Below are 20,858 nucleotides of genomic sequence, written 5' to 3' on the forward strand. Positions count from 1 at the left end.
CCGGTGTAGGTACGGAAGAGGGATTGTTCCACGTAACCTACAAAGAGGCAGGCGTAGCTTGGGCCCATGCGGGTACCCATGGCTACCCCCTTTGTCTGTAGGAAGTGGGAGGAATTGAAAGAGAAGTTGTTGAAGGTGAGGACGAGTTCGGCTAAGTGGATGAAGGTGTCAGTGGAGGGGGACTGGTCGGGCCTGCGGGACAGGAAGAAGCGGAGGGCCTTAAGGCCATCTGCATGGGGAATGCAGGTGTAGAGGGACTGGACGTCCATGGTAAAGATGAGGTGTTGGGGACCGGGGAATTGGAAGTTCTGGAGGAGGTGGAGGGTGTGGGTGGTGTCACGGACATAGGTAGGGAGTTTCTGGACCAAGTGGGAGAAGATGGAGTCTAGATAGTTGGAGATCAGTTCAGTGGGGCAGGAGCAGGCGGAGACAATGCGTCGACCAGGGCATTCAGGTTTGTGGATTTTGGGAAGGAGATAGAAGCAGGCAGTGCGAGGTTGGGGAACGATGAGGTTGGAGGCCTTGGGTGGGAGGTCACCTGAGGTGATGAGGTTGTGGATGGTTTGGGAGATGATGGTTTGGTGCTCAGGGGTGGGGTCATGATCAAGGGGGCAGTAGGAGGAGGTGTTGGAGAGTTGGCTACTGGCCTCGGCAATGTAGAGGTCAGTGCGCCATACTACAACTGCGCCTCCCTTGTCCGCAGGTTTTATGGTGAGTACGGGATTGGAGTGGAGGGCTGCACGTTCTGCGGGGGAGAGGTTGGAGTGGGAGAGAGGGGTGGAGAGGTTGAGGCGATTGATGTCTCGACGGCACCTGGAGATGAAGAGGTCGAGGGAGGGTAGGAGGCCTTGGGGTGGTGTCACCTGTTTGTGATTAATAGGCAGCATCCACTTTCCATCTCATTGATAATCTCACTGTATCAGTACACAGTTTGTCTGTCTTTTTCTCTATGTCCACCTCCCCCCCTCACTACCTCTCCAACCATAGCAATCCTAGTTTGGAAACCAATAGTATGTTATATATTTGCAGTAACATGATGCAATCTCATCAGTTTTCAGTTCTATTTAAAGGTTTCTTGTTTGGATCACTTCTTCATGGAAAATCTTTGTGCTGTATGACTATGGTAACATTTCTAACTGAGACCTTCACCTCTTCTCCTTCTTGTATTGCTGTGCATCTTTGGTTTGATACCCAGGATTATCTAATTCCCTGATTCAGCAGCAGTCACGTTTCAATATGCTTGTTATGTTTTGATTTTCACGCATACACACTTATCCTAAATGATGATCTGTTTATTTCTCTTTCATAGCCTGGAAGCTCTTCCCCTCATTATAGTGGTATGCTTGTTAGGTCAATTGGTTTTCAAATTTTACTGCCTGTGTTTGTGAATGCACAGTGTAGGTGATAGCACATGGGGATACTTGGGCCTTTTCATAAAAGAGTTTGATAAACAAACATGGAGAATACCCTAATAAAGTTAGATGAAGAGGGATGCAAAGAAGCTTGAATGGAGTACAAACAGAACCATGAATCTGTTAGGTCAAATGGCCTGTTTCTGGACTGCAAATGATTGGCACATAAAGAATTTCACAGTCTTGGTTTAATCAGTCAATAAGAGGAATGGTGCGAAATAACAGTCAGACATGTTTCATGTACGACTTGTGCTTTTTTTTTTAAGAATTCCTCCCCTGTAATATAGCATTATCAAAATGGATAGAAATGTTATTCCCATGTGATTACTCAGGCAGTAACTGTCAACTGGTGTTGTCATAATAATCGTTAGGCATGCCCGAATCTCAAATGTATTAACTTCTGAATCACGAGCCAATTTTTTATTTTATTTTATATACTAAGAGTGTTCCTGATAGATGTTTAAAATGCAGCATTTTCAACTCTGTAAAAATAAGCTTTAGAAAGCTAGTGTGGAATTTTGAAACATGCTAATGTATAGTTCGAGCCACTTTCTATCACTTGTACTAGCCACAAATTAGCGCATGAAATGTATTGCCATACTTTCATATACCATATTAACTCTCCATTTTCTATCTCTTTAGATCAGACAAACAAAAAATTCGAGGTATGCAACTTAGCCATAAACTAATAGCCTGAGTAGTTCATGCCAATAATCCACACTAGCGCGATTTGTAATCTCTCTCAAAAATAAATTTGATTTTATAATGCCTGGGTTTTACTTTTCTAACCTTTTTAATAAAATGATGGACAAAGTTTCAGCTGAACTGGCAAAAATATCTAGAAGGAGACGAGGAGCCTTTTTATATGCAGTGAGTTATAATTTAGAATGCATTGCATGGTGTTGCAAACCAATTCAACAGCGACTTTGAACAGGGAATATACTTGAAAATGGGAAAAGAAAATATTTCAGGGCTATGGGGAAAATCAGTGGGACTAATTGGATAACTCTTAATGAGCTCTTTGCTTCTGTGAAATATCGAAGATATTCAAAATTGACATTTATTGAAACCTGGTTTGATGGTAACTTGGCTAAGAATGAATACTTTGTGCCAGCTTTGGGCTGACTACTATAATCTTGTATCCAGGAGCCAAAATCTTTACATTCAACAACAGAAGAGGATAGTTTCTTTAATAAACTAGAAGAAGATGCAAACAAAATTTTGTTGATGGAGAAAAGAAAACAATGTGCAAATACAAATGGACTGGATTTCGCTACACAAGAAAGTCAAGTATGTATTTACGAAAATGGTTTTCTTGGGTAATAGCTAGCCCCATGGTGTTGTCCATTATTTGGGATTTGAAACGCTATTGTTAGCTGCTTACCACATATTTCTGTTTACTGATTAAAGCCTCCCTCAGGAATTACCCAAATAAGTATTGTGGTGAGCCAGAGACTGGTTGTATTCCATATGACTGGTGTTCCATTTAAGGAATTGCTTGAGGACTAGAGCTTAATACTACAGGGCAAAAATGTCATCTGGAAGGTTGGTAACTGTGGGGTCTACACATGCTTGAAGGAGAACATATTGCTGACTTTTTAACAGTTTAAATTCACGCCACCATGAAAAAAAGCAGTTGTATTTTGCACAGTTGAGGATTCTGTGCAAGCAGTAGCAACTGGATCTAAATCTGTATCTCAGATATATTAGCGAGCAATCATGGTGTTGAACTCGTTCTTTAATAGATCAGAAGTTTTGACATCCAAGTTGCAGATTAACGTGGAAGATATTGATGCATTGCAGAAGGATGCTCCTCAGGGCTAGATTTTTGCTCTCAAGGTAGGGAGCTCAAATTGAGGCAATGCCACAACTTAGCATACCTGCTTCAGTTTTCAGGACCTAATTTCACTGATGAGGCAGGGAAAAGCTCTGGGGGAGCAGTTAAGTACCAAGACAGGCTGTTTAGAAAGTTCCCCGCATGTTTTAGAGGCTGTCAGGCCAACTAGACTTCACCCTAGATCTCTCCTACCTCCCCACCTTGCCAACTCAAGCCTCCACCTACCATTTGGCCCTTGTACCACCATGCCACCTCCACTGCCACTCACTAAGTATCCAGCTTGGGTTGACCTCAGAAGCTGTCACTCGTATACACTTGATTATGAAAAGCTTCTATTCGTGAAACCCATTCGGACCTTTTAAATCTTAAGTTGTTATACTTCTCTCTTCAATAACAACATCAAAGTCAGCTGCTTCTTTAAAAAAAGTCTTTAAAATATCAAACCAAGAACACAGAAACCGCTACAATGATAATGGTAGGTTTGGAAACTCAGCCAAGCATTTATCGCAGTAGCCATAGTAAACAGTAAATGACAACAAAAATCCTTTGTAATTCCATGAACTTTTTTTTCTAACCAAAACCAAGTAGTCTGTCATTCAGTTAGTTCAGCACAAGCTTTTTAAAACACACTGACAATTTTCTTCAGATTGTGCGAATTAAATCTGATCCACCCTTAAAGAGGATTTATGTTTTCTCTATTAATTCATAACTCCCACACTGCAGGTTTAGGCCCCTGGAACAGTAGAAATAGAATCTTTTTGAACTGAGCATAAGTTCAAATGGCCCTGCCAATTTCAGGTTTTCCTCCTATGTGAATCATGTCTTACACCTCCCCACTGCCAGCAAAAATTGTATCTGTTAGAAATGGGGGAAGGACCCACCCCCCACCGTTTTTAAAGGCCTGCTGATTTGTATGATGTTGAAGTTTCAAAACAGAAACCTTTATATTTCATTGCAGTCAAGAGAAATACAGATTTTTTTTCTATTATTAACAGGAAGCTATTTCCAATAGTGCAAGAACTGAACAATTAAAGGATCAACTGGAAAAGAAAGATATGAAAATTCTTCAATTGAAACAAACTGTTACGCAGTGGGAAGTAAGTCTTTAAGTTTTGCTGTTGTATTTTAAACATGTTCTTATAGGCATCCCACTGATGTTTTCCAGCTTTCCTCTCTAAATAGGCAAAATATAAAGAAGTAAAGGTCCGAAATGCTCAACTTTTGAAGATGCTACAAGAAGGTGAAAGTAAGTACATACGTATTAATATTTGTAAGGTCTGCAGATTGACCAGTGATGTTCCATGCTTGGAATGTTGAATTTTCAAGTGTACTCTTCCGTTAATTTAGGTCATGGTTGAACTACACATTGATCCTATTTTACTTGTCTCTGCTCCATATTTCTTGATACGCTTCACTAAAATCAAAATACTTGTCTTTCAGTTGTCCAAGCTTCCAGAGCTATTTGGCACACCATTGTATTCCAGTACCACTATTGAGTTGTAAAAATTTCATTTTAAAACATTTCATACTAAATTGCTTAAATTTGTCATATCTGATGAATTTTGTTGTACAAGGATATCTAAATTTTTTTGTAGTAAGTTGCTGAAAGTACAAGTTGATAACAACACAGCAAGGGAAACTAGGCATTTGGATCTGAATGAATGGATGACAAATAGTCAGTCTTTAATCAGTGAGACTGAAGAATCAGTGAAACAGAAACACTGAGAAGGAGGTTGAATTAAAGGGAAAAGAAACAAAGGATTTTTTAAAAATTATATACTTAACATTTTTAAAATCACTAAAGATCAATACTACCCAAAGGCCAGAGGGTGATGAGACTCTGGAATGCACTGCCTAGGAGGACAGTACTGCAGGAAACCTCACAACCTTTAAAAAGTGCATTCATGTTGTAGCATTCAAGGCTATGGGCCAAGTGTTGAAAAGTGGGTCTAGTGTAGATAGGTGATGGATTTTGTTTTTCGTTAGTGCAGATTCAATGGGCCAAATGGTCTCTTCTGTACTGTATGACTCTGGGCTCCATAGTTGTAACAGTTAATTTACAGACCCAAAGCTAAAATTTCCCTTTAAGGCAGAAATTGCAAAGTGAACCGTTTCCTGACATTGCAGTCCTGTCTCCTTGCCATGCCCACCTAGCATATTTCTCCCCTCAGCATTGGGGGAATTAACCCACACTGTGGGAGGAGAGGCAGGCAGATGCCAAAGCAGTCAGGTTTGAAGTTGTAGCTCTATTTGCTGGGAAATTGGCCAAGTTTTGTAGATGAATAGGATGCTTCCTATCCCATGCCCATCTTTTATCATTCATGCCATTTATGCACCATCAATGATATGCAGAATTCTTTAATTCCATAAGATCACTGGGATGTTTATGAGGATGGGACCTGATCAGGTGTGCCCTAGAACTCTATGGGAAGCTGCAGAAATGATTGCTGGGCCCCTTGAGGAGATATTTGTATCATCAATAGCAATGGGTGAGGTGCCAGAAGACTTGAGGTTGGCTAACATGGTGCCATCATTTAAGAAAGGATGAAGGAAAAGCCAGGGAATTATAGACTGGTGAGCTGTCAGTGGTAGATAAATTGTTGGAGGGAATTCTCTTGGACAGGATTTTAATGTATTTGGAAAGGCAAGGACTGATTAGGAATAGTCAACATGGCTTTGTGCGTGTGAAATTGTATCTCACTAACTTGATTGAGTTTTTTGAAGAAATGATGAAGAAGGTTTGAAAGCAGAATGGTGGACATTGCCAATATGGACTTCAGTAAGGCGTGGTAGATTGGTTGGCAAGGTTAGATCAGATGGAATACAGGGAGAACTAGCCATTTGGATACAAAATTGGCTTGAAGCTATGAGACAGAGGGTGGTGGCAGAGGGTTGCTTTTTGGACTGGAGGCCTGTAACCAGCAGTGTGCCACAAGGATCGGTGCTGGGTGCACTGCTTTTTGTCATTTATGTAAATGATTTTGGATGTGAATATAGGAGGTAAGTTTGCACATGACACCAAAATTTGTGGTGTAGTCAACAGCAAAGAAGGTTACATCAGAGTACAACGGGACCCGGGTCAGATGGGCAAATGGGCAAATGGGCCAATGGGCCAAGAAGTAACAGATGGAGTTTAATTTAGATAAATGTGAGGTGTTGGATTTTGGAAGGAAAAATCAGGGCAGGATTAGACTTAATGGTAAGGCCTAGAGAGTGTTGCCGAACAAAGAGACCTTGGAGTGCACGTTCATAGCTCCTTGGAAATGGAATCGCTATCAGGAGAGGCTGAATAGGCTGGGCTATTTTCCCTGGAACTTTGGAGGCTGAACGCGACTTTAAAGAAGTTTATAAAATCATAAGGGGCATGGATAAGGTGAATAGTCCAGGTTTTTTCTCCAGGGTAGGGGATTCCAAAACTAGAGGACATTGGTTTAAGGCGAGAGTGGAAAGATTTAAAAGGGACCAAAGGGGCAACTTTTTTACACAGAGGGTGGTACGTGTATGGAATGAGCTGCGAGAGGATGTGATGGAGGTTGGTACAATTACAACATTTAAAAGGCATCTCGGTTGAAGAGGGATATGGGCCAAATTCTAGCACGTGGGACTAGCTTAATTTAGAATATCTTATCAACATGGCTGAGTTGGACCGAAGGGTCCGTTTCTGTGCTATACCTCTCTATGATTCTACTCACAAAGCTGTTAAGATAAGCAAATGCCATTCAAGGCCCATTTTGTTTTAAGAAATCCTGTTAAGAAATCCTGTTAAGTAATCTGAAAACTGTCGAGATCAATAAAATCTCAGCCCTCTTTGACAGCTATGTCAACAACTCCTGCTGAGCAGAATATATTAGTGGGATTTAGAGTTCAACTAAGCACTTGTGTTGGGATTCCATTGCCTAGCAGAATAAACAAAACTTCCAGAGCTGAACACTTAAAACCTTTGAAGTTAGTGAAAGACTTAAGATATCTATTCAAAATTTAAAATAGGAGTACAGGTGGTCAAGATTCGGTGCTCTCACCGCCGTGGCCTGGGTTCGTTTCCCGGTTAGGGAATGCACGTTCTTCTTAGGGCGGCACGGTGGCTCGGTGGTTAGCACTACTGCCTCACAGCGCCAGGGACCCAGAATCGATTCCCCCACTGGCGACTGTGTGGAGTTTGCACATTCTCCCTGTGAGTGCTTGAGTTTCCTCCAGTTTCCTCCCACACTCCAAAGATGTGTAGGCTAGGTGGATTGGCCATGCTAAATTGCCCATAGTGTTCAGGGATATGTAGCTTTGGTGGGTTATAGGGGAATGGGTCAGGGTGGGATGCTCCAAGGGTCGGTGTGGACTTGTTGGGCCGAAGGGCCTGTTTCCACACTGTAGGGATTCTATGATATAGATACCTGAGCTGCCATTCAGTTAAGAGTTGAAATCGCAGGATAGATAACACAGTCAAATCGGAATATTAATACTGTTCAATGCAGAAGGCCACTTTTTCCATTGGATAATTTACTCTAATGTGTCTGAACACTTTTCTCCTTTCGCAGTGCTGGTTGATGACTGATCTTTTGAGAACAAAGCATAATTATTTAGTATATTTAACTTGGAAAGCATTACATTATAAAGTGACATTATAAACACATTTTGACCTTCCTACCAAAATGTTCTTGACTCCAGACATGGGAGTCTAACTCCATGAAAATAGTGAGGGGTTTAAAATGTCGACCTGGGCAATGTAGTCAAGCAGGGTGGGAATGCTGTGTACAGGCTTACAACTTGTCCCCTTTCCCCCACTAAACAACTAGCTGGTGACAAGAATGGGAGTGGGATCTGGGCAGTGTTGTACTAACATGCTTCCAGTTCCAGCTGCTTTACCCTGATGAGAAAATCTGGTTGGTTGACTTGAATCAGTTGATGAGTTTTGCTTGCCGTGGTGTGTTCAGTTTGTATTTACTGATAAAATATAGCAACTTCACACCATTCAATGCATTACAGTTGTGTGAAAGATAATGAAATGATGCTTTTGCAAAGGTAATGTCAGTCTAGTGCAAGGTGTGCATCAGTGCTTGGCATTAACTGCATATCCATTATTTGGCTAACTTGCTGTACCACTTATGCACACATAATTGATAATTCCATTAACCCTATAATTGTTTTTAAACAGTAAAAAAACGGGCCCCTCATCACCATTTCTAGATTACTCCATACATTTTAATCTCCATGCCTCACTCACTAACCAGCTAAAGAAACACTGTCTGAGATGAACTATTAAAATGTCCTACAGTAGGACAATTTGGATTGGAGATTAATTATGAATTGTAAGCACTGTTGGAGAAATTAAGAAATCTACATGTGGCTTTATCCTTCACTCTGACTTAACTTCTCTCCATTCTCCAATGCTAGCAATGATCAGTGTTATCTGAGCAGTGCTATAACCCTTTTGAGTTATAGGTTAGTGTATTTAAAGATCTTCTCCCACTGCACCATTCACAAGTACAGTACAAGTTATTTCAAGTTGAGAATAAACTCAACATTTTTATTGACTGTTCAATGGAATTAACATTTTTTTAAATGTGGTTTCTCGAGTCCAGAAGGGATACTCTACTGACTCTTATATTTAATTGGCGTCTTTAACATACTTTGTTCCTGATCGCAATCGTAATTCTCATGATTGGTTAATACTTAATACCAATGATTAAGCCCATCATTGAACCATTAATTTCATTGACATCCACCAGCTTGTTTTTGATTCACTGAGTAGCTTGTAATGACAATATAACATAAGAAATGAGCAACAGAATATATTCAGTTTGTCAAAGGCAAATAATGTAAATGCATATTTCAAATTGCATTGCAAATCTTAAACAAACAAACATAACTGAAACTTAATCACCAAGGAGTATGTTTAATATCTTGATCAGGACCCTTGTCTGGATTGCTTAATGAGGGATCTTCACCTCTATTCACTAGTTTCCTTTCTATTTTTGCCTGTTTAGCTTTTACTGTTTTTCTCTTATGCCAAAAGGTCAACACTACTTCTTATCTGACAAGTTAGTATAAATAAGTTGTTCTCCAAAGGCATCGGAAAAGGTCAAGTGCAGTCTTCAAGTGAAACTGTGTTAGAGCGTGCAGGATAATTAGACTAGGACATGTAGACATCAATCATGCCCCATTTTGACAGTATTCCATTTTGTTCTTATTTTTTGGTAACTCCAAAACAAAGCTTGTGGCAAAGTTGGTTAAGAGATTAGGAAGTGTCTACGTAGTACAGTTTAATGGCAGTGAAGAAGCTTTGTGTGTAATTAAAGAAATGTTGGTTAATGCCTTTTTGAGTAGATCGAGCCATAAAATGTTCTTTCTCCCCCACCCTTTCCACCCCTCCACCACTAATTATTTCCTTTTTTTTCACATTTTTGCTCTCATTGTTCTGATATTTTTCTACATTGTGGTCAGAATCTTGGTTAGTACCATTGTTTAGCAGTTTCTGCTGTTTGGTTTCTCTGACATGTAATGACCTGTTCTTAATTTCTGCACAGTCCACTATGACGAAATTTTGAGGAGTATTTATGTAGATTCTTTTTCCTGCTCTTGATATCAGTTCTTTTAGTCCCCATTTTGTTCGATGTTTATGATGTAAACTACACGTTGAAGTGATCAATATGATTTTCATTTTCATGTTGGACGGATTCATTACTTGTATCACACAAACACTTGAACATCATGTTGGCATGTAGGGTACAATTTTAACCCATGTCTGCTGGCATGATGAGGTACAATGCCCATTTAACTTCCCACTGATATAAATCTGTGTGTAGCATGATGGTGGCTAATCTGATCACATCAATTTTTCAATGGGTGTTTGGATAGCCTTTGTTCTTGTGGCATGTGTTTTATGTAATATCAATAAGAATTGGGTTAATATGTTAGAATGCCTCTAGGAGTATTTCAGTTGTGGTGTGAAAGCTTTTTTAATATTACGGTACTACAGAGATATACCTTTATATTTTCCCCTGCATTTCAGTGAAAGATAAAGCAGACATACTTTTACAAGTTGATGAACTCTTAACTATCAAGAACGAACTAACCTCACAGGTAAGAGCAGTGATCACAAACTGTTGAATAGTGCCTTGTTAATTGAGGTTTAATAAACTAGTACAAACCAATGACCTGCTTAAAACAGGGAATATAAAAGCATAGCCTGAGTTAACTATGGTAATAATTATGATCCAGTGACACTTCATCTCATTTGGCTGAAATTCATGCCATTATGTTGGAGTTTGGGAACTTGATTTTAAGTAAGGAACATGCCTATGTTTGTTTAAAATCCCTCCACATTTTAACAGAATTTTAAATGAAAATCAAGTGAGCTGATGTCATGTAGAGCAGTGGTTCCAAACCTTTCTACTGTCAAGGCACACAGGATGCATAACCGAACAGAATTCCCTTGTTCTGCACACATACAGTGACAAATGTCTGCAGCTACTGGCTTCAAAAATAAACACCCTGAGGAGATTGGAAGCATAGACGCAAAGATTTCACCGATCATGTCTCCCCTTGTGATGTGCCATGGCACACCGATTGACATCGGGGACTATGTTTCACTCTGGTCTGCAACATAAGTGAGGAAACTTAACAACAAATCTTGTTCTTAATCACCATTGATCAATCTCAGAAGTGCAGAATGCCTGCAAACATTAGATCACATTTACCTCTAGGATATGTTTCAAGTCAAATAGTTCAGAGTTTCTAAACTTAGGATCCAGGCTAAGATTTTAAGGCATTTGCCAGGGACTCTCTGTATCATCTCACAAACAGTTTAAAGAATTTAATGGTGATCCTCAAAGATTACTGTATTGAGGACTCAGTTTTACATGTCAGCTCAAATCACGGGTTGACACCAGCTCTTTAATCATTGGCTGTGTTCAGAATGTGACAAATCAGAAAGGCCACTTGCCATCCTGAATCTCATGGTTATCAGTCCAGTGCCATATTGTCAGGGAGTCAGAAATTAGTTGCAGATGGCACATTCTGCTTGTTATCTCAGTAAAAGGTAAGAAGGGAAGTGAGAGCTGATACATTGTTCAATTCCATCAATTTTATCAGCTTTTATCACATTGTCAGCTCCAGTGAGAGTCTACCCATTTCTAGACTGCTACAATGACAAGTGAGCACAAATGTGCCAGAATGAACAACGAGTATGAAATACACTTATCCTTTTTAAAGAAATCTCCATGTTTTGAAAGAATTGGTGCTGTAACCCAGCATCAAGTTTCACATTAAGTTCTGAATTTCCAGATATCAGCGTGATTGAGCTATTTTCATTTACTTACAGTTAAGGCTGTGAATGTTGAATGTCTGCTGCTCATTCAAGATGTTATTCTCTTTATCCAGGTTACCAGCCTGCATGCAGCTCTGGAACAAGAAAAATCAAAGGTCAAGCTGTTACAAGCAGAGTTAACAAAATTTCAGGTAAAATGCTAATCAAAGTGATATCTGTAGTGTTGAAAGACGAGTAACTGTTAACTATTTGAATCGTATTGTGAATTATCACCTCCTGCATTACAAGACCATATTTGACATTTACCATTTGCCTCCTAATGCTAGTTGTTAGTCAAGTGGAAGTAGCAAATTATCTCATGGTACTCTGTGCTTCCTGTTCAAATTAGTTATCCTCTCTCTGGTAAAGGTAAAACATGCTGATGGAAATACAACTGCAATATATGCTATCTTTTATCTTGACAAAAGATTAAGAATGAAGCAGAAATAAATACTTAGCAGAAACTTTATGATCACTGCATTAATTATTCCCCTGAGCTTGTGACTCAAGAAGGAAAAAAACACATGTGCAGAAGCAAAACCTCTCCAAAAAGGTGGTTACTGATAGACATCCTGGATGATAAGCTCCAGAAATTGCCATCAATCAGTACTGCTTAAATGAGGGAACAGTAATACCCTATTTTTGTATCACTTGTTGCTTTCAGGCTAAAATGTAGTCACTGATTAGTCTATAAAAATGTAAACTCGGTGCCTTATGCAAAGTTTGGTGTGCGCTCTTCTGTTCCAATACCTGAAATTTTAAAGGCAACAACTTGCATAATATCTGAGGTTTTAAAGGCAACAACTTGCATAATATCTGAGGTATAATTGATAATCTGCAAAATATTCCTATCAATACTATCAAAAGTAGTGATGTTCGTAGATTGAAAGAAAGAGTTTTCACTCCTTCAATATACAGATGGTATCAACGTTCACCCTTAATGCCTACGTTGCCAGGAATATCCATTATTTACATGTCCTGCAATCTTATTTTCAATATTCTATTTGCCAGCCTTCCAAATTCATTTAAGGGAATGAAGCTCAGTGGCTGATTGTTGGGAACAGAGGTTTCCATCTATGAATGATAAAATCTTAGCTTCCTTCCCATGGATAAATTTAAGTGTTGGAGAATAGATTTACAATTGTGAGTCATAAAATCCATGCAGTATCCATGTTGAAAGCCTGAGGTGTGGTGTGATGAAATTTTTTTTAACTCTTTAGATGTTATTCAGCAAGGTTTTTTTTTGGTCAAAACGTGTCCTCGGTGCCTGAATCATTCTGATCACTGTGCCTTATGCTTTTAGAAAGTTTGTAATGTAACAGTAGTGAATGTTGTGTGATGTTTTCAGTGATTGCGATATCAACGTGGGCGAAATTCCTAGAAATTAACTCTCCTAGAAATTAACCCACTCTTATTGCCATGTTGCACATTTTTCCAACCCAGAATTCTGACAAGATGTCAAATTCAATCAAGAGAAAAAGTCTGGAGATGAATGCCATTGAAAACATCTTATTATTCTGTCTTTTTCTGTACCACCTCTTTGCACGAGAAATTGCCAACTATGACTTGTTCCGCAAAAGAGCTAAAATGCAGAGCAAATTACGGTTTTGTTCCTTGGCTCAAAAACATCAGATAGTAGTTTTGATGGATAATATAAAGAGGAACTCACTGCTACCTTTTAAAGTAGACAGTTTTGTATTAACATATCTTCTGATCTATTATGCACTTCAATAGGACAGGATAATCATTGCAGTGTTCCATAAAAGGTGTCAATTTTAAATGTAATTCTTCTCTCTTGGATTCTGTAGGGAGGCAAGAAAGGGAAGAAAATATCTGAATCCGATCACTGAAGATTGCAACTTTTGCGTACTGTGAAGCCCAAGGCAAAAAAGAACTCCACAAAATAAAGCCTTCCTTCAGGGTGCCATCATGGATATTTCTAGTTCTTGCAAAGCCATTGGATTTTGCCATTAATTTGTTTGCACTTGTTTAAACTTTTGTGAAAACTTCTCTCTCCTCGGACCAAGAGAAGAAACGTCTTATTTTGTTGCACTTCTGATGGAGCTGTCATGGTACTGAAAGCTGAATGATGTTTTGGTGGTTAACTTCTGCTTTAGTACTACAGAGGTTTGAAGTGATGTCTAAAAAAATTTTTTTTTTTTGTTTCTCAGAAGTTATTTTTGATTGATTAATGACTGCTTTAGACACGATTTATGCCCTATTAATGAGTGAGAACACTGTTTACACCATCTTATATAGACTGTATTTGACAAGGTACATTGAAACTAAAAATGTGCAAGATGGTGTGAGGTTATAATGTATGGTACAATACTTTCATTTAACTTCACAAGAACCAAGTTAGTCATGGATGAGAGAGAAGAGGGAAATAAATAAATAAATTTTAGCAACAGTAGTTTGTGGGGTTTCAGTGAAGTTTCCATTCATACCACCTCACTGTAGGAGGCATGGAAAGCTGTGCTCATCCAATTAAGGGCAAGGTTGAGCAATATTTTCAGAATAATGTAAGAAGGATTCTGTCTCTTGTGGTCCTGACTATATTTGACCTACATATTAAGTTGGAAAATATTCAATTTCCCAACAATCCTTACCTTACTTATGAGCATGTACAAAATAAAAGGGCATCTGTAAGTAACCCAGCCTTTTGTTTCTGAAATACAAAGTAGTTCATATTTTGTTGATCAGTACTGAAGCATGTTGAAATGCCAAACTTTTAATACTTACCAATAAATTACAATGAAGTTTAATTTACCCGATATTGACATATTTTGTGTGCATATATGTGCATGAGCACACACATATATGCACATACACTACTTCTTTTCAAGTATTTTCAAGCACTCATACTGGATCTTGATTACACAGCGTTTTCCAGCTCCTCCTGTAGTTGTTATTTTGTAGAGATGGGTTAGCTGTTACTTAACTGACCCAAATCCAATTTTGTTCATTAGTCTTGAGGTAGGTCACTGACTTTATTTGTGAAATAAATTTTGAAAATGCTGGCAAAACACAGCAGGTCTGGCAGCATCTGTGGAGAGAGAAACAGAGTTAATGGCTTGAGTTTGATAAGACTTTGCAGAACTGAAAGAGGCTGGAAAGTGATGGTTTCATGGTATACAGGGAGAGCAGGAGTGAGCGGAACAGAGGTGAGGATGCCCATTGCAAAGACAACGGGTGTGCTAATGGTGGGAAGGAAGGATTGAGATCTAAAATAGGTATAAATAATAGTTGCGGAAAGGAAAAAAAGAGGTCCAGTCTGCCGAGAGCAAAATAACAAGACATGGCTGTGACGGGGCTGGGTAGGTAATAAAATGGAGGGTGGAGATCATGTACTGAAGTTGAGGTATTCATTGTCGTGTTCTAGAGGCTGTAAAGTGCCTGAATGGAAAATAAGGTGTTATTCCTCCTGATGATGTTACATGTTTTTGGAAAACTATAGCAGGCCCAGGATGGAAATGTTAGCATGAGAGCAAGATGGTTTATTGAACTGGCAAGCAACTGGAAGATCAGAGCAAAGGTTTTCTGCAAAACGGTCACCTAGTCTGCATTTTCCCTCACTAATTTATAGGAGACCTCATTGTGAGGAACAAATACCATAGACTAGATTGAAAGAAGTAGAAGTAAAATATCATTTCACCTAGAAAGTGGGTTTGGGGCCTTGAAAGGAGGGGGTGTGTTACACTTTTTTGCAATTGCATGGAAAGGTGCCATGTTGGTGGGGGATGGGGGAAGACTGTTTGGAGCAATACAGGAGTGATCAGGGTGGCATAGAGGGAATGGTCTCTGTGGAATGCTTACAGAGAAGGGGGAGATATGTTTGATGGTGAATCCTACTGAAGGTAGCAGAAATGGCAGACGATGATCTTTTGAATGCTGGTGTGTGGAGCACGTGCAGGAAAGGGATCCAGCACAGATAAGAGTCCTATCAATCACAGTGGAGAGAAATCCTCAGCTGAAGAACATGCCGGAGGCACCCCAGTGGAAGGTGGCAACGTCAGAACAGATGCAAAGGCATGGAGAATTTCAGGATGGAATGGAATGGTTGCAGGAAGCAGGGTATGAGGAACTGTAAGCATTAGGAAGACAGGAGGCAAGTTACTGTAGAAATCCCAACCTCCTACCTGTTCTTGTAGTCACGTATTTATATGGTTGGTCTGGTTCAGCTGTTTGTCAGTGGTAACCCCAGGGATATTGATAGTGGAGGTTCCAGTGATGGTAATGCCATTGAATGTCAAGGATGATGTTTAGATTATGTCTTGTTGGTGATGGTCCTTCATGCCACACTGGTGGCAAGTAACATTAAATGGTACCTGTCAGTTCTAGCATGAATGTTGTTTTGTTTTGCTTTTTTGCATATGGACAAGGGCTGTTTCACTATTGAGTCAGAAACATAGCTGAACATCGTGCAGTCATCAGCAAATATTTCAACACTGACCTTCCAAGGAAGGGAAGATAATGTAATTTGTTCCTTCTCCAATATTGGCACCTTCTGTTTCATATCTGCTGTTATCAACTCCTCAAATAACCATGGACACGACCTCTTGCAAACTGCCAATTTAGCTCCTTTTCTCTCAACATAAGAACATAAGAACATCAGAACCAGGAGAAGGAGTAGGCCATTTGGCCCTTTGAGCACGCTCCACCATTCAATAAGATCATGGCTGATTTTTTTTCTTTGGCCTCAGCTCCACTTACCCACCCTTCACCTTAACCCTTAATTCCTTTACTGTTCAGAAAATTATCTATCTTAGCTTTAAAAACATTCAATGAGGAATTCAGTCCTAAATCTGCTCCCCCTAATTTTGAGGCTATGCCCTTTTGTTCTAGTTTCACCCGCCAGTGGAAGCATTCTTCCTGCTTCTATTGTATCTATTCCGTTTGTAATTTTATATGTTTCGATAAGATTGCCCCTCATTCTTCTAAATTCCAATGAATATAATCCCAGTCTACTCTGTCCTCATCAGCCAATCCCCTCAACTCTGGAATTAACCTAGTGAATCTCCTCTGCACCACCTCTGGTGCTAGTACATCCTTTCTCAAGTAAAGCCAAAACTTCATGCAGTACTCCAGGTGAGGCCTCACCAGCACCCTATACAGCTGTAATATAATCTCCCTGCTTTTAAACTCAATCCCTCTAGCAATGAAGGACAAAATTCCACTTGCCACCTTACTTACCTGTTGAACCTTCTGCAATTCATGCTTCAGCTCTTTGAAGAAGGTACTACCTTCCCACATGGTCAAGTTTCAACACTCCCAGAAAGGCTTTTACACTAAATTAATTGCAGAATAACCCTTGATTAAAGTGGCAGATGACAACCTAAATAAATGTGGCACTATCCCTTCTTATTCTTCCCAACTATCTGCAGCTTTTGAAATGATTGACTGCACTATCCTACATCCCCTCTCCACCATTGTCCACCTGATTGGGCCTCCCCTTGCATGGTTTCATTCTTGCCAAGCTAGTCATAATCAGAGATTAACTAACTTGTACTGGCTTTCCTTCCTACCCTTCTGCTATTGTCTCTGGTGTGCCCCAAAAGTCTATCCTTGGCCCACTCTTTAATTAAAATATCATCTGACAGTAGTGTCATATTCCTCAGGTACATTGACGACACCTAGTTTTAACTCACCACCACAAATATGCCATGCAAATTCAGTTTTAACAATAAAATAGAACTTTGTTTATGCCAAATAAATTGATAAAATAGAATAAATTATTTACAAATAACATTTTTAAAGATTTTGAAAACAGCAACAATTCAGTCCCATTAATTACAATAGCATTATAGTACTCAAAAGACCAGAAACCAGTTACCAGGACCTTAGCATTGCACTGGTTGTCATGAGCATTGACTAAAGCTTAAAATTTTCATCAGAACTTCTCTGATAGCTACTGATAGTGAAGAATGGTGATACCCAGCATTGCAGCATTTTGGGGGAGTGATGCTGGTGCTTGCAAGTGGTCTTGCTGATTTCTGACGTTGGCATCTCCAAAATCCACCATTTAAACTTATGTCCCCATCCTTGCAGTTAGACTTTAAAAAAACTGAACTATGCTGTCATTCAATGAAACTGGGTACTGACAGCAGACAGTGAGTTTCAGAGAACTATAGCTGCTTCTCCATTCAGAGATTCTGTTTATCTTACGCCTGCCGCCCCAGCTTTTCCATTCACAAGTTCCCTTCCTCCTGTTCTTGCTGCTCCTCCAGAGACAGAATTTTATGATTGGGATAGCAACAAGGGCAAGAGGAGGGAACTTGCATGTAATGATAGCTTAAACCAACAGCTTCTAAAACTTTTACAAAACTTTAGCTAGAAACTATTGGTGAAGAACAAACTAGTAGAGGGGTATGGATAGGGTGAATAGTCAAGGTCCTTTTCCCAGGGTAGGGCAGTCCAAGACTAGAGGCTATAGGTTTAAGATGAGAGGAGAAAGATATAAAAGCAACATAAAATGCAACGTTTTCACGCGCGGGGTGGTGTGCGCATGGAATGAGGTGCCAGAGGAAGTGGTGGAGGTTGGTACAACTACAACATTTAAAAGGTGTCTTGATGAGTATATGAATAGGAAGGGTTTAGAGGGATTTGGGCTAAATGCTAGCAAATGGGGTTGAATTAATTTAAGATATCTGGTAAGCGTGGATGAGTTGGACTGAAGGGTCTGTTTCCATGCTCTACAACTCTGTGACTGCACAGCACTGTGGTCGGATGCACTTTGAGCTATCTCCACCAAGACAAATTGTGCAGAAATGAATCAGAAGGATGGTCTGTTGTGAAGGCTGGAAAAACTTGAACTCCTCAGACTTGAAAGATGTTTTGAAAGGTAATTTTATAGAAGTATACAGCAGTTTAAACTTGGTAAAATTTTTGTAAAAAGCTAAATCTGAAAATTGCTTTAAATTAAGCTGAAAGTAGAAATAGGAACCACAGAGTTTGAAAAATAAAACACGTTTGGAATGGGTATCAGGAAGTTGTTCACAATGGACAGTGTGGAATGGACTTCCAAGTAGTAATGGAATCAAATCCATGATGCCAAATGAAAAATTTGATGCTGAAGTGGAATATTTTAGATGGCTCAAATATTTTTAAGTCATAATAAATGCATCATATAATGTAAAATATGTATCTATTTTGCGGGCTTGTCAGGAAGTATTTAAAGCCATTTGAACACTAAATGCATGAGAAAAGATGAAAAAAAGACAATGCTGTATTTCAAAGCAGTTTCTTTACCTTCCTTATTCATAAATACATTATGGCAGAGAGGAGGCCATTCGGCCTATCAAATCTATGACATATTTCTGTAGTGCAAATCATTTCATTCCAATTGTCTGCTGTAACCTCACTCGTTCAATTTTCTTTTGAAATCATTCATTGTCTCCATTTATACCACCGTTATAGGTAGTATTACAGGACATTGTCATTCATTGTGTAAAAACAAATTCTTCTTGTATCCCTATATATCTCTTGACCAAAACTTTAGGTCTGTGTCCATTCATTTTTGACCCTGTATACAGATCGATTGTATCTGTATTTCGTTATTCAACATGACTCATCACAGGAGTAAAATGTTAGAACCAATGAATAGAGCACTTTGTCCATTGTTTGTAGGTTTTCTTCTGTGTGTTGTATTAAATGGGTTAGGTTCAGAGGCATCATCCTCAAAATTGTTTTTGTCATAATGTTTTGAACTTTGGCACGTGGCACTGTCAAGATTTTCAAAGATGTCAGGCAAGCTGTTAATTAAGGAAGGGCTCCTAGTTTCCTGTGAGTTATTGTGATATAACAGCATTGGTTCTTTGAATGACAGGTTCCATAACCCAACTGCCCACTGGAGTCATCCCTAGACCAGCTAAGAACAATGATTGAAGCCTTCAATCCCTGTTCAGAAAGTTCTGACAGTTCTCACAGATCTCCTGAGTTATTTTGACAAGACTTGTAGATAATAGCAATAATTTTCAAACTATTTTTCTTGGACTGGTGAAATGGCTTGTCATGCAGCAAGACTGCATCCTGAACTGTGAGAAGCACAACATTTTGATATTGATATGTTTTTCACAATTTTACCTGATCTGCAATGGAATTAGAAGTGATACAAAGTTATAAATAGGCATAATTCTGAATATGACCACACCCAGTAGGCCTGGATGTTACACTATACCAAGAAAAGATTATTACACAAAGTCTATGATTAAAGATGAAGGAACTCAACCAACTGGTAACTTTTTCAAATTGATTCAAATCCGGAGCAGGAAAAGAGTAAGTGCATCAGTGTCAGTGAAGGAAACAGTCAACATTTTACATTCTCTTTGAACTGAAAAATGCAATACATATGTGTGAAATTGAAACCAAATGGAGCAAAGTGAGAAAGTAGGGACAATGAGGATATAGTGCCCATCCCCAGCCTTGCTTTAATCCATTTGTTGTTGAAACTATGCTTTTCTAACATCAAATTTGATCGTTCTGATCATTCGAATTCACCCCGGATGACTTTCCATTCCTCATTCTGTAAACTTTCAAAACTCCTCTTGTACCCCAAATCAAATTCTACTGAACAAGTTCTTAAAGCGTCCAGCGTGCTATGTAATTACAATATGAAAAATAATTGGATATAAGTTGACACCAAGTCAAATGTGATATTAAGACACAAAATCAGAAATTGCTGGAAGAGCTCAGCAGATTTGGCAGCAGCTGTGAAGAGAAATCAGAGTTAACATTTCAGGTTCACTGACCCTTCCTCAGAACTGATGAAAAGTGGGGAAAGTGTTGCTATTTATGCAAAAGTTGGCGAGGATGGGGTGGGCGGCGCGGTGGTGGTAAGGAGTAAATGATGTGTGGCTACACAGTCCAAAGAGAGAGCAAGGCATTTGGACAGACAACGGAGTGGCTAACAATCGGTCTGGGAGAATGAATACCTACTAATGGGAACAATTAGTGGCTAACAATGGGTTATGTGTCATAGCAGACCATGTGATAATAAAAGCCTGGTGTGTGGGGATTGGGGTAAGGACATGGGAGAAGGTACGTCAACTCCTAAAATTGTTGAACTTGATATTGAGTCCAGAAGGCTGTAGAGTGTATTAAGACAGGTCGTCGAACTTTTGGTAAAATGTTTTTTAAAAAAAACCACAAAATAGTGGAATTGAAAATGTGATTCAGTGAACTTAGAGACAGAACCCTAAACCCCACCTCTTCCTCCGTTACATTGATGACTGTATCGGCGCCGCCTCGTGCTCCCACAAGGAGCTCGAACAGTTCATCCACTTCACCAACACCTTCCACCCCAACCTTAAGT

At 39.4% G+C, this 20,858-nt stretch overlaps 1 protein-coding gene across 2 annotated transcripts in view; it reads left to right on the top strand.

The window, feature by feature from the left end:
- gkap1 (G kinase anchoring protein 1) overlaps positions 1 to 14,317 on the top strand; it is a 43,537-nt gene extending 29,220 nt beyond the window's left edge. For both annotated transcript variants that reach the window (XM_020531679.2, XM_048592926.1), the window contains exons 5-11: positions 2,055 to 2,077; positions 2,559 to 2,702; positions 4,245 to 4,346; positions 4,432 to 4,495; positions 10,253 to 10,323; positions 11,623 to 11,700; positions 13,357 to 14,317. In XM_020531679.2, the coding sequence (XP_020387268.1) occupies positions 2,055 to 2,077; positions 2,559 to 2,702; positions 4,245 to 4,346; positions 4,432 to 4,495; positions 10,253 to 10,323; positions 11,623 to 11,700; positions 13,357 to 13,398 (524 nt within the window). In that variant the 3' untranslated portion in view covers positions 13,399 to 14,317. The remainder of the gene's footprint in view (positions 1 to 2,054; positions 2,078 to 2,558; positions 2,703 to 4,244; positions 4,347 to 4,431; positions 4,496 to 10,252; positions 10,324 to 11,622; positions 11,701 to 13,356) is intronic.
- The last annotated feature ends 6,541 nt before the right edge of the window (positions 14,318 to 20,858 follow it).

This window comes from Rhincodon typus, chromosome 3 (genome assembly GCF_021869965.1).
Source record: "Rhincodon typus isolate 14 chromosome 3, sRhiTyp1.1, whole genome shotgun sequence".
Classification (NCBI taxonomy): domain Eukaryota; kingdom Metazoa; phylum Chordata; class Chondrichthyes; order Orectolobiformes; family Rhincodontidae; genus Rhincodon; species Rhincodon typus.